This window comes from Monodelphis domestica, chromosome 2 (assembly GCF_027887165.1).
Source record: "Monodelphis domestica isolate mMonDom1 chromosome 2, mMonDom1.pri, whole genome shotgun sequence".
Classification (NCBI taxonomy): Eukaryota; Metazoa; Chordata; class Mammalia; order Didelphimorphia; family Didelphidae; genus Monodelphis; species Monodelphis domestica.
The window spans coordinates 71,585,609-71,603,143 of NC_077228.1; the positions used below are offsets into that span (position 1 = coordinate 71,585,609).

At 39.1% G+C, this 17,535-nt stretch overlaps 1 protein-coding gene across 4 annotated transcripts in view; it reads right to left on the minus strand.

Annotated features, from left to right (window-relative positions):
* COP1 (COP1 E3 ubiquitin ligase) overlaps window positions 1-16,267 on the minus strand; it is a 329,094-nt gene extending 312,827 nt beyond the window's left edge. Inside the window, exon 1 of one of the 4 annotated variants that reach the window (XM_007480833.3) lies at window positions 15,472-16,267. In XM_007480833.3, coding sequence (XP_007480895.2) covers window positions 15,472-15,905 — 434 coding nt within the window. In that variant the 5' untranslated portion in view covers window positions 15,906-16,267. The remainder of the gene's footprint in view (window positions 1-15,471) is intronic. The other 3 variants (XM_007480832.3, XM_056815582.1, XM_056815581.1) reach the window with 3 other exon arrangements.
* Window positions 16,268-17,535: the final 1,268 nt, after the last annotated feature.

The window sequence follows — 17,535 nt, forward strand, 5'->3', positions numbered from 1 at the left end:
ACAACCATTGGTATGCCACTCATATGTAACAAACTTTCTGAACCTCAGTTTTGTCATATGTAAAACAGCAATAAAAGCACCTACTTAATAGGAATAAAATGAGATCATGTGTGCAAAGTACTTTACAAACTTTAAAATACTATAAAAATGTGTGCTATTATTATGAAAGTAGTAACAAAAAAGCTCAATCATTTTATGCTAGTTGCAAATATCAGTTCCAAGTAAGTCTGATTTTCACCCTTAATTTCCTAATTATGAAGATTTTGATCTAATTACCAAACTTTCTAGAGAGAACCATTTCCCTAGCACTAGTCAGTCATATTAACACTAAAGTCTTCACTATTGTTCACCCATGTACTCTACTAAAAAGCTCTACTAAAAAGGGAAATTCAGAATACCTCAAAGATCAAGTAATAAACTGCATTAATTGCTGTATCAAAAAAAATTATATATATATATATATATATATATATAAAATCATCCTACAGCTAGAGTTCTGGTGATAATGATACTCTATCAAATATTCTGTATCTTTACGAGCTGAAAAAAAATGACCCAAGGTGTAAGACCTATTGTTCACAAAGCAACACATCAATTTTGAGGAACAATGTTTCTTCAAAGCAGCAGTTCCCTCACAGATCACTATTCTTAATGGAAAATAGCTAAAACAAGTTAGTAAAGCTTTCAAAATGCCTAAGTTCTCTCCTAGCCCAACTATATACTCACCAGTGAAGTAAATCATATGAAGAAGGGGTCAATCATCCCCACCAACTCCACTCACAAGACAGGCAAACTGGCCTACCTAAAACAGTGGGGCACCCTGAGAGAAACAAGAAGCAGCAGGTGCCAGGGAAATCAAGTGTCACTTTGACCACCATCTCCCCTCAGAGCCTTTTGGAGACAGTCCAGGACCCTGGGCCCAAGAGTTTTGGGGAGAACAAAGCTTCCAGCCCAGTGCCCACAATCATCATCCTGGGAAGCAACCCATGACAAGACAGTCTAACAATTGTTCCTGAAAGTGCTATAGTCACAGCTACTGAAGTTCCAGGAAATAAAGTTCTAATAATCAAAATCTTTGGCATAGTAAATGTTTCAACATCAGAAAATGATTATGATTTTATTCCTGCATCTGATATTAAAGAAAAGATATTATCATCCTTTTTGTCACTTCACCTTCAGGACCACAGGACCTTTCCATTTGAATTGTAGCTGAAATCTTTCATACGTCATGTCTCCCAGTTACTTTTCCATTTGTATCCTCAGGGATCAATAGTGTATTTTACACAAAGTACTTAATTAATGCTATATTCATTCATCAGTCTTCTAGCCCCTCTCAGGAAAGACCTAACATTCCCCTATCACTTTCAAATACTAGTCTTCAGGTTGTGAAGTTAATTAGGAACCTTGATCACAAGGATAGAATCTAAGCTCTGGCGCCCCCTGGAGTCAATGAAAAGGCCAATAATTAAGAGAGAGGACAATGAGGTATGATGAATGTCCTCTGGGATGCCCTAGAGAAGGAGGAAGGGTAACAGTTGGCCCATGAAGCATGATGTGTAAAAGTGTGTGGACTGGGGAAAAGTTAGAAAAACTGAGGCAAAAGGTTCCCTGTGCTGCTGCAAGAAAAATATAAGGGCTATAGCCAGCCAAATGGAGAATCTATCATAATCAGGTTAATCTTTCCTTAAGAGAACTATATATCTCTTCTCTCTCACCTTTCTTCTCATTTTATTAATAAACACATAAAACTCTGGCCAGACCCTATATTATTCCTAAAATCTCAACATCCACATCAATAACTTTTCCACTGTAAGGGAGATGCTGAAATCAATAGAGGGCATTGGGTGATTTTGGAAGTCCATTCCAACTCTAGAAATTCAGTGATTTCAGATATCTTCAGGCTCCTAGAGCTTAACAGTAAAAGGACTCTGATGCTACTCATTAAGAGTGCTAAGTAGTAGAAGAAAGTAGCCTTAAGTGAGTAACATGAGGCTGGGACCAAAGTCAGCTCTGAAGCACTACAGGGTCTAATATTCATCTCAATTTACTTAATGTATCAAGAATCATTTCTGGAACATTGTCCTACCACATTTCTACCTGTTTTGAGATGTTTCATTCTCTCAAAGACTGGAACAGATAGCACTTTCTCTATGAAGTCTACCTTGATGCCTAACCATAAAAGTGATCTAAATTCTCAAATTATCAAAGTACTCTGCCTAGATCTCCTTATCAAGTTCTAATTTTTATCACGTTTACTTGTATACATACAATATCCCTTTTATTAGATTATATGACTCTTTCTGATGGCAAAAATTACATTGTTTTGCATCTTTGTACCTCACAAACTCAGCACCATGCATTGAAAATACTAAATATTTATTGAATTGAACTGAATACCATTTGTCATACTATTATCTTGACTTTTTTTTGGCTTTCATGTTGTTTATTATTTTTAAAAAATACTTTAATACAGTACTGACTTTTTCCTCTATGTTAGGTCATCATAAAGAACATTTTACTCTTTAGTCTCAAAAGAACAAGATTTTAGCTCTCTACCTCTACCACTGAATATATGTGATCTCTTACATCCTAGCTTTAATGCCCATGTCTTTAGATACCTTCAAAACAGATATAAAACTGCCAGCTTCTTCCTGATTCTATAAAGTTAAAGGGAATATACAATACAAAAGGAGTGTATTATAGTGGAAAAAAGAATTGCTTTGAAGTCCAAGATCTGAATCCTAGCTACAGCACTTACCACATGAATATGATCAAGTAGCAACTCTCTAAATATAATACCATCCCTGTAACATGAGATTAATTCATTTCAATCATTATTTATTAAATGCCTTGTACAAGGCACTGTTTGGGTCTAGATACAAAGGCAAAAACAAAACAGTTCATAGGCTTACGTTCCACTTTTGTGAACTACATATACACAAAGAAGTAGTATACAGTTTTGAGGCAGAAGGCAATTCAGTAAAACTTTTGAGAAGGGCTGGACAACTGCTCTGAGTCTTAAAAGGAAGATAAGGATTTTGAAAGGCAATGACTAATGGAGAGTGTATTTCAGTACAAAATGAAGAGATAGGCTAACAAGTTCAAGGAACATAATCCAGTTTGGCTGAAACAAAGAGTGCCTGAAAAAGAAGTAATTTGAAATAAGCCTAGAAAGATAGCCTGGGACTAGACAGTAGAAGACCAAGAATACCAAAGAATTAAGTACTTTGAATTTTATACTAAAAACAATAGATTATCTCCACAGGTTGGTGGGGTGGGGGGTGGTATCAGGATCACACCTGTGCTTGAATATGATTATTTTGGCAACAATTGTGAATAATGGAAGAGAGGAAAAGAATGAAAGCAGAAAGACCAGTAGGAAGCTACTGTAATAACTGGGGGGGGGGGGGGGGGGGAGGCGGGCACACAACAGTGAAGAGGCCCAGAATTAGGGTGATACCTACACAAGTGGAGAGGATACAGGGATACAGGCCATATTATGGAAGTGGATGTTATAAGAACTTGATAACTGACTAGGTAGGGAGGAGTAAAAGGAAAGAAGATTCAAGGATATCATAGAGATTAAACAAGCTGGGTTCTAGAAAGGGAAGTAATCAACAAAAGGAATTATTCTGAACACTAATCTACAAAAGCATTTATTAAATATTATGTGGCAGGCATTGTGCCAGATGATAAACACAGATGAAAATGAAACACTTCTTACATTCAAAGAGCTTATATTCTTAAGGGAGATAATATGTATATACAAGTATATAACAAATAAATACAAAGTAATTGTGAGTAAGCAGTAGCAGACAGGAAGGAAACAGGTAAGGTTTTATGAAGAACACAATGAATTCTGTTTTAGACATAATAATAATAATAATCAGCATCGATAACAGTGCTTTAAGGTTTTCATAGTACTTTATAAATATCCCATTTTCTTCTCTCAATATCCCTGGGAGGAAGGTGTCATTTTTATCCTCATTTTAGAAATAAGGAAACTGAGGCAGAGAGGTTATGTGTCTTCCTCAAGGCTACACAGCTAGTAAGTGTTTGAGTTGTGATCTTCCTGACTGCAAATCCAGCACTCTATTCACTGATACCTGCTTCAACTTAATCATGTTCAGTTTAAGATGTAAAATAGGCAGCTGGAGATACAAGACATCAGGAAAAGAGGTTAAAGTTGAATAAACAATTGAGAATGATCCACATAGAGATTTCTGATAATGGAATACAAGGGAAGTGATAAGATTACCAAGTCAGTTGTTCAAAAATATTTATAGCAATGCTCTTTGTGGTGGTGTAAAGATTAAAATTTGGGAAAAGCCGAAGGCATCAAGTCTCCATTTTTACAGTGGCAAAAAATTGGAAAATGAGGGGGTGTCCATAGATTAGAGAATGGTTGAATAAATTGTGGTATATGTTGGTGATGGAATACTATTGTACTGAAAGAAATAAAGAAATTGAAAAATTCCATGTGAACTGGAACGACCTCCAGGAACTGATGCAGAGCCAAAGGAGCAGAACCAGGAGAACATTGTACACAGAGACTGATACATTATGGTACAATCGAATGTAATAGACTTTTCTACAAGCAACAATGCAATTACCCAGGACAATCCAGAGGAACTTGTGAGAAAGAACGCTATTCACATCCAGAGAAAGAACTGTGGAACCAGAAAAGCATTAGAAAAATATATGCGATAGGGATGTGATTAGTGTTTTAATGTTAAAAGATCACTCTACTACAAATGAGTAACATAGAAATATGTTTTGAACAATGATACTTGTATAACCCAGTGGAACTGCTTGCCAGCATTGGGAGGGGGGAGAAGGGAATGGGGGAGGAGAAACTATGGATCATGTAACCTTGGGAAAATAGTCTAAATTAAAATTTTAAAAAGAAAAAAAAGAAAAAAAATCAAGTCAAATAGTACTGGGAGAAGAGGACCCAAACTTGGGGGACATCCACAATGAGAGGGCATAAAGATAATGAGAATGACTAATTGGTTAGATAAAAGTTTCACAAAAATCTAGATAGAAGAGAATATCAAAGAGAAGATGATCAATAATGTCAAAGACTGAAGAAAGGGCAAGAAAGATAAAGAATGAGAAAAGGCCATTAGATTTGGCTATGAAGTGATCATTCATTGGTACTTTTGGAGAAAGCAGTTTCAGTTAAATTATGAGGATGAAAGTCAGACTGCAGAGTTAAGAGAATGAGAATGAAGTTGAGATTCTAATTGTAGATGGACTTCTCATGAAGTTTAATCAGAAAAGGTAGGTCAGATTTGGAAGAAAAGAAGAGATAACTTAATTAAATGATAGTTTTAAGGATGGGAGAGATATAGGCATATTCATAGGCTGTAGGGAAATAGCCAAGAGACAGGAAGAGATAGGAGATTAATGATATGAAATGCTAGAGGGTACAATATGCTGGAGAAGATGGGAGAGGGTTTGTGTATATATAGGTGTTTGCCTTGGCAAGGAGAAACAATAATTTTCATTGAGATAGGGGGAAAGAGGAGACAGTACCTGAAAGCACGTGAGTTATGGGAGGGAGTTCTTCATCAACAGCTTCAATTTTTTCAGTGAAATATAAAGCAAGATTCTCAGCTGAGAAAATGAGATGAACATAGTCATGTAAAGGCTGAGGTACAATGAAAAGGTTTGGAAAAGCCACTATGAGTGGGATAGTAAATCAATTAAAGAGATGTAAAAGGATTGCTTTGCTGTGAAAAGGGCCCAATTCAGATTATGTAGCACAAACTTGTAGTGGACTCAGTCTGCACAGTTTGGTGATTTTCTCTGACTTCATTTAATGGCATGGGCAAAGGAGAAAAGATAATAGATGATGGGAGTAATGCCAATTGAGATTTGGCAATATGAAAAGTGGGTAAGAGTCTTGAAAGAAAATGACAGAGCATAGTAGAATTGATTTACCAAAGAGTCAAGATGGGGAAGAGAGGAAAAGTGAAGCCACTAATGATGGGCCTGGGAAAGAATTGAGGGGTCAAAGATTGAAGAACAAGAAGAGAACATTGGAGGTTGTAAGGAAAAGGGAAAAGGGAATGACAATAGACTGTTATCCCCTAAGGGAATTTCAGAAATCATGAATATAAAAATGGTGGATTTGTGAGTGATGATCACCTCTGGGTATAGCTGAGTTGAAGTCAATAAATTGAGGGACTTAAAGTTAGGGTGTTCCAGAGACTGCCAATAAGTTTTTTGAAGGGTCCGATCCTAGTAAGCAGTACTCAAGTGTTTTTGGCCACATGACTCACTATACATGAAATCACCTCTCTTTTGCCTCTTCACCAGCTAGAATCATTATTATACCTTTTCCTAGTTAACCTCAAATGCTACCTCTTTCAGGAATCCTTCCCTGAAACCCAGAGTTGATAAGACCTTCTCCCCTCAACTGACACTGTAATTCCTTTTCATGAAGGTATCATGCCAGAAGCCCAGGGTACAGGGGAGGAAAAGCAATGGTTTGAGAGTCAAAAGATCAACCCTATCTTGTAAACATGGGCAAATACTAATCTCTGTGACTATTTGTTCAACTGTAAAATATGGAGGTTGGACTACCTATCCTCAAATGATCCTAATATTGTGTATTGCCTATGTTAGCATAACAAAGACATTCAACTTCTTAAGGGCAGAACTACTATGTCATATAAATTTTGTAACTCCCTTAGCAGGTAGCAGAACATACAATCAATACTTAATCAATATTTATTCTATGTTTTTGTTATACATAACATTAGACTACAGAAATAGCCTAGATACAAAGTGATAAATTTGGAAATGGGTTGTTTGTAAGGGGAATTCAAAAAAAGGAGAAAGATACATGATGTTATAAACAAAGCTAGGTGTGGAGGCAAGGAATAAAGAAAGGTCAAAGATAATCCCAAGGTTTTGAGTCTTAATAGCCAGGAGAATTTAAAGAGTTCTGAACTCCATCTCCATCTTCAGATACTTAAGAACTGTAAAATCATAGGAAATCCATCTTCTTTCACATCCTGTTTCCTCATCTGTGACCTGGAGATGCTATTAACTATATTTCTTCCCTAAAAGGTAGGAATATATGGCAGTTGTTAGGAAAGCACTTTTTAAAAACTTAAAGTGCTATAGAAATATAACTGAGATTTTTAGAAAACTAAACCTGTGGTATGGAAAACTCTCAGTGAGTTAAATCCTTCTACCAGTACAGAACAGCACCTATCCACAACTTACAGTCCTTCAGTATAAGCTCTTAAACTACATCGTATCATGGACTCCTCTTGGCAGCTGATGTGTCCTACAACCAGACCTCTTCTGAAAATAATGTTTTTTAAAGTATAAACATATAGATCATAAAAGAAAACAATTGTGTTGAAATATTTATCAGAATATATTTTAAAAGTTCACTGATATCAAGTTAAGAGCCCTGTATTAAGAGGGTTACCTGGACATAATGAATGAAAGTTAAGTGATTTGTCCTACATCCCTCAGCCAGGAGGTCAGAAGCAGGAACTTGAACCCAAGAGATCCTGATTTTGAAACCAGCTCTCTATCCACTATACTGCATGCCTCCTCTCTAAATGTAAATTGTTGTTTTACTATTTTTATGTTAAGGAATTATAACACAACTCTGAAAAACAAGTATTTCCTCTGTATCTTAAGATGTCATACCTATACAATATCATTTAAATTATTTTCTCACTGACAGGAAGCTCTTGCAAATCTTTTTTTAATTCTAGTGCTTAGCACAGTAGGACATACAATAAGTCTCCCTCCCAATAGATTCTTGTCTGTCTGTCTGTCCATCCATCCATCCATCCATTGATCCATCCATCCATCCATCCATCCATCCAAGGTCTGTCTTAAGTATTATCTTCAATTTGAATTTACTACCCTAATCTTTACCATGGTTCTAATTTCTCACTCAGCTGAAAAACATGTCTATTTTAAAGAAAAAAATTGAAGACATTCATCATGAGTTTCTGCTTGCTATCACAATCTCCTCCTTCACTCACATGAAGAGTTGGCTTATACTTTATTGAGGATAACTTCTCTATTGCACAAACAATCCTAATCCATCCAACATCCTCCAAACAACTGCCCTCTCTAGCAATTCCAATCTATCACTTATTTTCAATGTCTCTCTGTTTACTAGCTCCTTTCCTATGACATAGACAAGCTTATGTCTTTTTCTTACTGAAAAATCCTCACTTTATCTTCTCAACTCTATCGTCCTCTCTCTCTTCTAACCTCTGTGGTGAAATGCCTTGAAAAAATTAGTTTTCTTTCCTCTCGAATCATAACTCCTTATTATCTAGAATTTATCCTTCTGCCAAAATAGCTCTCACCAAATTACCAATAATCTCTAAATTGCCAAATCCAATTGTCTCTTTTCAATATTCATTCTCCTTGACCTTTTGGAAGTCTTTGACACTGTTGATCAACCTCTTTTCCTTGATACTCTCTTCTTTAGGTTTTTAGCATACCACTTTCTCCTGGTTTTCTGCCTACCTATCAAGACCACCCCTTGGTCTCTTTGGTTAGATCTCCATCCAGATCACACCCACTAACTGTAAATGTCCCTCAAGGTTATATTCTGGGCCCTCTTCTCTTCCTGGATAGTACTTCATGTAGAGAACTCATCAGCTCCCACATCTTTCTATCCTACCCCAAACTGTCTGCTGACCTTCTATTACTTGAACAACCAACTATCTTTCAGACATCTTGAACTAGGTGTCCAGTAAATAGCTTAAACTTAGTATAATCAAAACAGATCTCAGTATCTTTCTCCTTAAAACTCTCTTCCTCTCCTAACTTCCCTATTAGTTTGGAGGACACCACCACCCTACCAGAGTCTAAAGCTCACAACCTAGAAATCATCCTTCACTTCTCATTCTCTCACATATACCCCACCAAACCCATATAGCCAATCTGCTATTAAAGCCTGTCAATTTCATCTTCCCTACATCTCTTGTATATGCCCCCTTCTCTCCTCTGACACTTTTACCATACTAATGCAAGCCTTTGTCCCAAGATTATTAGACTAGCCTGCTGGAGGGGTTTGGGGGTAAACCAGCAGAGGCAGGTCTGCCTGCCCTGAGTCTCTCCATACTCCAATCTATTCTCCATTTGGCCATGGAAGTGAGTAGAGAGTAGGTTCAACTATGTCACATATTACACTCTTCTTCCAACTCAACAAAAATCTAACAGTTCCCTATTGTCTCCAGAATCTAATATAAAATCCTTTCTTTGGTGTTCAAACCCAGGCCCTCCCACCCTTCCAGTCATATATCTTAGGTAGTTTTTAACAAGTGACAGGAGCCTCCCAGCTAGTTCACCAATAAGACACTCAATAGGTGGGTTCTGAGCATGTTCTATCTCCTATTCCTGGAATCTCCTCACTCCTCATCACTGCCAGCTGGTTTCCTCAGTTTCCTTTAAGTCCCAACTAAAAGCTCATCATCTAAAGGAAGCTCTTGCAAATCTTTTTTTAATTCTAGTGCCTTCCCTCTTTTAATTATTTCTTACTTATCTTGTATGTAGTCTGTTTGTACATATTTTCTTGCATGCATTCCCCCCATTAGACTGTGATGGTAGCTTCTGTCTTTTGCCTCTTTTTGTGTTCCAGCACTTAGCACAGTGCCTAACATATAGTAGGCATTTAATAAATATATAGTGACTATTTCTAAAGCCTAGTCCAAAGTTACTGGTTATCACAAAACTGTAATTGTAGTGAAACTGATTAAAGATTCCAAATTTTACCCCCTTTAATCTATCTATCTATCCCTTGACCCCATATGTCTCTTGTTGTTGTTGTTGTTTTGATGGACCTATAAATTTCATTAGTGTAGGCAAACTCCCAGTGGGATAACTCCTTCCACTAATACAGATCAACAACTTAAAAGTTACAGTATATTTAGATAGTTGCCTGGGGCTTTCACAATGTATTAGAGGAAAATTTTAAGTAATCCTTTCTAAGTCCAAGCCCAACTCTCTTATCTACTCTACAACACTGCTTACTACCTGGTATGGTGTAAGGGAAAGACCAATGAATGTGGTTTGATGGTCATAGAATTCCAGAGTTAGAAGAAACCTCAGAGGCTAAAAGAAAATCTAATTCATACCCAACCAAGAACTCCCTTCATTAAGGGAGAATTCCACACTTCTCCAAGGCAACCCATTACATTTTGGTATAGCTTTTATTCCAGGAGAATATAAGCTTCCTGAGTGTAGATTGTTTCATTTTTCTTTGTATTCCCAGTGTTTAACATATCATGGAGGCCAATAATTAATGTTTATTGAATTAAAATGCTATTAACAATTAGGAAGTTTTTTTCTTTAGAGGGAATGTACTTCTACCCATTGCTTCTAGTTCTACCCTTCATCTAAAGCAGAACAAAAATAATCCTTTCACATGACATCTCTCCCATTATCTAGAGAGTAATTATGTCTTCACTGTTTTCTCTTCTCTAGGCAAAACATCATTAATTCTTTCAACCAATAGTTCAGAAGTATGGTCTTAAGGCAACCAGGGTTCAATTTCCAGGAAGGAAAAAATGACTTCTTTTGAAAGAAGTCCATTGTAGTATGAAAAGCAATGAATCTGGAATTTAAAAACCCAGGCTCAAATCTGGATCCTGCTACTAACTGTCCTCTTGGACAAATCACTAAGTCTTTTTAGATTATTTGAAAGACAAAATGACATAGAGGAGACAAGTGCTGGATTTGGAGTAAAGAATACCTGGGTTCTAATTACTAGCTGTGTGACAATGGCCAAACTGATTTCTCTGGCACTCAGGTTTCTCATCTGTAAAATGAAAATAATATCTACAGTACCTACTTCACAAGATTAACATGAGATTCAAATGATAATGTATGTAAAGCAAATAGTAAACTTTAAAGTACTTTATAATAATAAACTTTATAAAGTATATAAATATCAGCTAACATTACTGCAATTAGAATTCCAGTTACCTATCATTCTTGCATTTATCTTAAAGTGCCTTTATGCTATAATCCTATGATCCAATGAGTTAAGAGAACAGTATCAAACTTTCCTTGACTCCCTTTTCTTCTCCAAGCTCTTGACTTCATTTGCAATAAATAAGCTTAAGTCTTTGCCCTTTGGTGCTTTGAAAGATCTCAATGTATTGGTTTTTCTACTTTCATTAAATCTATGTGTGTCATCTGCTCCTTTTGCAATACATTTAGCATATTAACTAAACCATGCCATAGTAAGAGCACATTTAGGCTAAAGGAAAAGGTTACCATGTATTTTGTTTCTACTTCTCTTCTAAGACTGAAAGTGTAAATAGGTATACATCTAGAGGTTAAGAGCTGTAAGGCTAAGCATTATCTACTCAAGGATACACAGAAGAATAATATTTTTTATTTGACAAGAATATGAAGCACAGCCACTCACATCTGTTGAACTACTTCTTTTAAAGATATTCAATGTGAATGTATTTTTTCTAAAAACACTTTATATGTTGCTTAGATGTCTGATTTAGAAAGAGAACAGATCCAGTGGGTTTAATGATTAAATTGCTTGTGATAACATACTTAAATAAAACCACATTATAAACTATTATGTCTTGGTATGTGTGGGGGTTTTTTTTCCCTGCACTTATTTCTATTCATATTTGGGGAGGGAGTAATCATAAATTCAGACTAGTCTTGGTTTTAATAAAAATTTGTTTCGCCATTCGGTAAAAAAAACAACATGTAATAATTTTAAACTCTGTAATGCATATTATGGCTCAAATCCACCAATCAATAAACATCTATTAAGGACCTACTAGTTGCCAGGCACTGTGCTGGGCAATGGGGATACAAAAGGAAGCAAAAGATAATCCCTATCCTCAAGGAGTTTATAATCTAATGAAGGAGACAACATACAAACAATTGTATTCAAAGCAATGCATATACAGTATAAATAAGAAATACTTAACAAAAGGAAAAGCACTAGAATTAAGAGATGGTGAAGGCTTAAAAAAAAAACAGGATTTCAGTTTGGACTTAAAGAAAAGTCAGAGAGGTTAGTAGAGCCCATTTCAAGTACAGGGGTCATTCAGAGAAAGTATCCAAAGGCCAGTCATGGAGTGTCTTGTTCATGAAACAGCCAGGAGGCCAGTGTCACTGGATCAAAGAGTACATGTTGGGGAGTACAAGGTAAGAAAACTGGAAAGATAAGAGGGGAGCTAGATTATAAAAGGCTTTGAATGCCCAATGGAGCATTTTGTATTAGATTCTGGAGGCAATAAGAAACCTCTCAAGTTTATTGAATAGTAGGATGACATGATCAGACCTGCACTTTAGGAAAATCATTTTAGTGACTGAATGAAGGATGGATTGGACTAGGAAGAGACTTGAGGCAGGCCAACTGCCCCCAGCAGGTTATTCAAATAATCTAGGGATGAGGTGATAAAGTGGCTGCAGTGTAAGAGAAAGGGGCACATACAAGAGATGTTGCAAAGGTGAAACTGACAGGGCCTAGCAAATGAATTACTATTGAAGGGTGTAGTAAAAGAGAATGAAGAGTGCAAAATGACTCCTAGGTCGTTAACTGAGGGTCTGGGAGGATGTCATTGCTCTATCAAGTAACAGAGAAGTTAAGATAGGGGAGGGTTTAGAGTGAAAGATAATGATTTCTTTTAGACAAACATAAATTTGAAGTGTTTATTGGAAATCCAATACAAGAGATGTCTGAAGGGCATCTGGAGATGTGAGACAGGATGCAGAGAGATTGAAAAAGGATAAGTAGATCTGAGAAATTGTCAGGACAGAGATGGTTACTAAATCCATGGGAGCTAAGGAGATCATCCTGTGAAAAAGTATAAATGGAAAAGAAGGCCCAGCAAAGTAGTACCCTGATAGATACCTATAGTTAGAGGGTGTGACCTGGAGGAGGAACCAAAAAAGGAAACTGAGGAGTGGTCAGATAAGAGAAGAATGAGGGGAGAGTAATCTGAAAACCTAAATAGAAGAAAGTTATTAAAAGTGTCAAAAACCACTGTATTTATGTCCTATCTCGTTTTTCCTTTTCTCTTTGTATCCACAGTTCCTTGTACATAATAGACACTTAATACTTGCTAGATTAGGTTTTAAATTCCATAAGGACAGAAACAGTATCTTATTTAAGACTTTGTATCACTCTAAGCCCTTAGTCCTCTGAATGTTGTTTCATTTTTGTCTGTTTTCCTAGGGTTTACAGCATAAAAGGTGCTGAATAAATGTTGAAGGAAAATAAGAGTCAAGTCATTTCTCTGCAGCTAATATTATTCATGTGACACTGGTCAAATCACCTTACCTGTCTGAATTTCAGTCCCCTCTTCTTCTGTCCTACTTTTCAAAATATAGGTGACACTAGGTTTTTGAAAGTTAAGCTAATGAAGGCTTTGCCAGGTCCTACCAAGTTTGAAATCTTTAACTACCAACCTGATGATGTCAGACTAGACTGTATAAATTTGGAGACTCATCCCCAGAAAGCTGATTACTAGGTAAAGAATCATATCAGCTATAGCAACTCATTAAGATGGCCTACTAAGGAATAAATGACTGCAATTTGCATCAATACAAAGATCACTCACATATGTATATGTAAATGAAAGACATTATCCAACTTACAAATTCCATTAGTCATCTAAATAAAGGACTTTAGTTAATATACTATCAAAATTAAAGTCACTGAAGATAATCTCAAATTCCAACCCATTCCTAATAATCACCAATCTTTGGTGTGGAGCCTAAATGCTCCACAGCAAAAAATATATATAGCTACTAGTTGCCATAGACAATTCAAATCAATGAGGCTACATTTGAACTCAAGGCTTCCTGGCACAGGCCTAACACTAGCCCCTGTGCCAACAGCTGTCTCAAGCTACAACACACTTGGTGGAGTCAGGACCTGGATTCATATCACAGTTCAGATGCTTGCTAGTTCACTGACAGTGGGAGTGGGTGAATCATTTCACCCATCTGAACCTCAGTTACTTAATGTGTACAATGGCAATTCTATGCCTTACACTTTACTAATCCAATCTTCTTACAAATTTACTCTTCTCCAACCAACTGGACTATTTGCTATTCTTCACACATGGTGATGTTCCATCTTCCATCTGTTTTTGTAATAGCTGTTCCCACTGTGAAATGTACTTATTCCTTATTCCCATCTTGAAATACCTGGATTCTTCCTCATTTCCATCTTGAAATACCTGGAATCCTTTAAGATTTAAGTATCATTTTATAAACCCTTAACTTCCATCCTAGAATCAATATTGTGTATTGGTTCCAAGCAGTACAGTAGTAAAGGATCAGCAATGGGAATTAAGTGACTTGCCCAGTCATATTGGTAGGAAGTGTCTCAGGTCAAATTTGAACCCAAGACATCCTGTACCTAAGCCTGGCTCTCAATGCACTTAGCCACTAAATTGCCTCTTAAGTATCATTTTCTATATGCCTATATGCCTTTCCTCATCCCCCTAAGCCATTAGTTCTCTCTCTACAAAAACTACTTGCAACTGGTTTTGTATCTTGCACATATGCATATACATTTCTCCCCCATTAGAATATAAGCTCCAAGAGGGCAGAAAGTTTTTTAGTTTTACATCATATTGTACCTCTAATGCTTAATAAATGCATATCATGATAAACTTTATAATATGATAAGCCTTAAAGTGCTACAAATATGTTGTTTAACACAACATACGTGGTACAATGAAACCTCTTACAACATTAAAAGATAGTTTATTACTGGCTTCAAATATACTGAGTCTCATAGGCAGCTGTGAAAATAAGCTAACAGAGAGTTGATATATCATTTGTATATATAAAACAACCTTAACACATTTTCTGGTAGTCAGCTGCCATCTATTAAGTACCGCCTACCTTCTGGGCACCTCGGGATACACATAAGGATAAAAACCATCTATTTTCAAAAAGTTCAGAGTCTAATGGCCCTCAATACTCGAGTAATCTCAACTCATTATCTCCATTCAATATCCTCTCCATAAATTTGAATATGCCCAAGGAATTCATTCAACAACATGCCAAGAGCCTCCATCCTCACTCACTCTACACCTCCACCAGATTCCCCTCTACACCTCAATGTCATTCAACAAGTATGGGAGCCCCAGGTCCTAGTACTCGCTTAACTCAGAGCTCGGACTTCCTAATTCCTTCCTCCTAAACCCCAATTCTGCACCGCCCCCTCATCCTCCTGCCCGATGAAACCCCCCTCCCCCATCCAACGAGACTGCCTCCCATGCAAAGGCCCCCAGTCGCCCATCCTACTCCAAGCCCATTTGCTCCAAGGCTGCCACCTCTGGCAAACATTGCTCTCCCCCTCCATCACCTGCCACCAACAGAGAGCCCTTTCCCCCTTCCCCCGCGCATCTTAAGCAACACAAACAGAAAGGAGAATGGGAGGGGGGCCACAAGGATAGGGAAGGATGCTTCTCCACCCACCAAACGAAGTCGTTGCTTTTGTCCTCGTACGAGTTGATGAGCCCATTGCAGAGTGGGGTGAGCAGAGGCCGCTTCCTGCTACCGCTTCCCGAGCTGCCAGCTCCGCCGCTGCCGCTGCCGCCGTTCACAGCGCTCCCGGGCCTGGTCGAACCCCCGAGCCGGGAGAGGCCCGCAGCCAGCGCCCCGCCACCACTCCCGCCGCTCGAGCCCGACCCGGCGGCGGCCACTAGCAAAGGCCGCACGGCGGCCCCGATACCCCCAGAGCCGGCGGCCCCGCTGGACCCCGCCGCGGCCACCACAGCAGTTAGGGACGGGGGCGACGGCGACGACGACGACGAGGACGACGACGACGAGGCGGAAGTGACTGAGGAGGCCGCGGAGGAGCCGGGACCAGCCCCGGCAGCGCCGGGCCCAGCCTGGCGACTGCCGGACATCGTGACTCCCCCCTCCCCGGGCTGGGAACTCGGAGGAGAGGGAGAGGGACTGGGCACCCGGGACAGGGACCCACCGCCACCGCCTCCCTGCAGCCTCAGTGCATCCTGAGGACGCGCACAGCGCAGGGGGCGGAGGCAGTGAGCCGGGAGGGAACAATAAAGTTGTTTAAAAAAAAAACAACCACACAAACGGCGGCCGACGGGAGGGAACCGGGGAACTCAAACGCCAGGAGGAGGAGGGAATAAAAATGAAGGCGCTCTCGAGGCCCTAGCCACCAGCCCGAGTCCTGCTGCAGCCAACCCCGAGCGAGCCAGTGAACGAGCTGCCGGGAAAGCCTGCGCGCGCACACTCCAGACTACCAGAGAGAATGAGTAGGGCGGGGGAAGACCGAAATGTACAACTTTATTGGCAACCCCGGCAGCGCCCATACACACCCCTTACACCCGAGGCTACTGCTACCACTTCCTAGCTACGGGAGAATTCCTTGTTGAAAGCTTAATTGATGCATGTTATAGAAACCGGACTTGGTGTGGGGGTAGAAGAGCAGTGAGCAGGGGAGCAGAGAGAGGAGAAGCTCAGAGATGAAAGCAGTCCTGAATGGAAGAGCTAAGGTGAGCTGGTTCTCAAATGAGTGCGCATGCGCATTATGAATCGCGCATATCCTCATTCCTGAGTGAAAAAGATCTAGAGGGAAGGTGGGTGGCAAGGAGTCGTTTCCAGCACTGCGCTTGCGCAAGATTCCCTGTCAATCTTAAGGGAGAAGAGGGAAATGGGAGAGGTGAGGGAAGAGTGTGGCGAGGACCCCTAATCGAAAGAGGAAAGTTAGCTGATGAATTCAGGAGTGGTCCAGAGGAGAAGGCGAGCCTCAGTGAAGAGACAATAATACCTGCCGTGGTGGAGAGAGAGACAATTCCACTAACATTAATTGTGGTTCTTTTCCCGTCCTGTACGACTCGTGGGACAATAGAATGACCTTACTGGCCATAGATTTGGAATACTTTGCCATTTTCTTCTCCAGAAGATTAAGACAGATAGGTTGAGTGACTTACCCAACGTCACACCTCTAGTAAGTGACTAAAACCAGACTTCAATTCGTGTCCCCCTGACTCCAGACCCAGAACTCTATTCACTGAGCTGTATTACACTTATTGAGGAACTGGCAGTTAGAAGACCATTGTTCTAATCCAACCATTACACTAGCTGTCCTCCACACCTGGAAGGTTCTCCATCTTCAACTCCATTGGCTTCCTTCAAGTTACAGCTGTTGGCATGCTGTCTTCCCCCATACAATATAAACTTTTAGAGAACAGGGTCTAGCCTTTTGTTGCCTGTTTCCCCCAGAGCTCAGCACAATGCCTAGCATATAGAAGGTAGTTAATAAAGTTTATTGCCTGAGCCACTCACCTCCTTTCTCTGGACTTCTTTTTTCCATCTGCAAAATGAGGGAATTGGACTAGATCCCTTTCAGGGTCACCTTTGATCCTCTCAATGAAGATTTCAGTTTTTAATAACTCTGTCAGAAGTTTATAGACCATAAGAGGTCTTCCCTAGGTACTTGTCCTACTAAAAGCAAATTTCAGAAGAGGAAAGGGCTTGGGTAGGAAAACCTAGCAACTCAACCATTCCCCT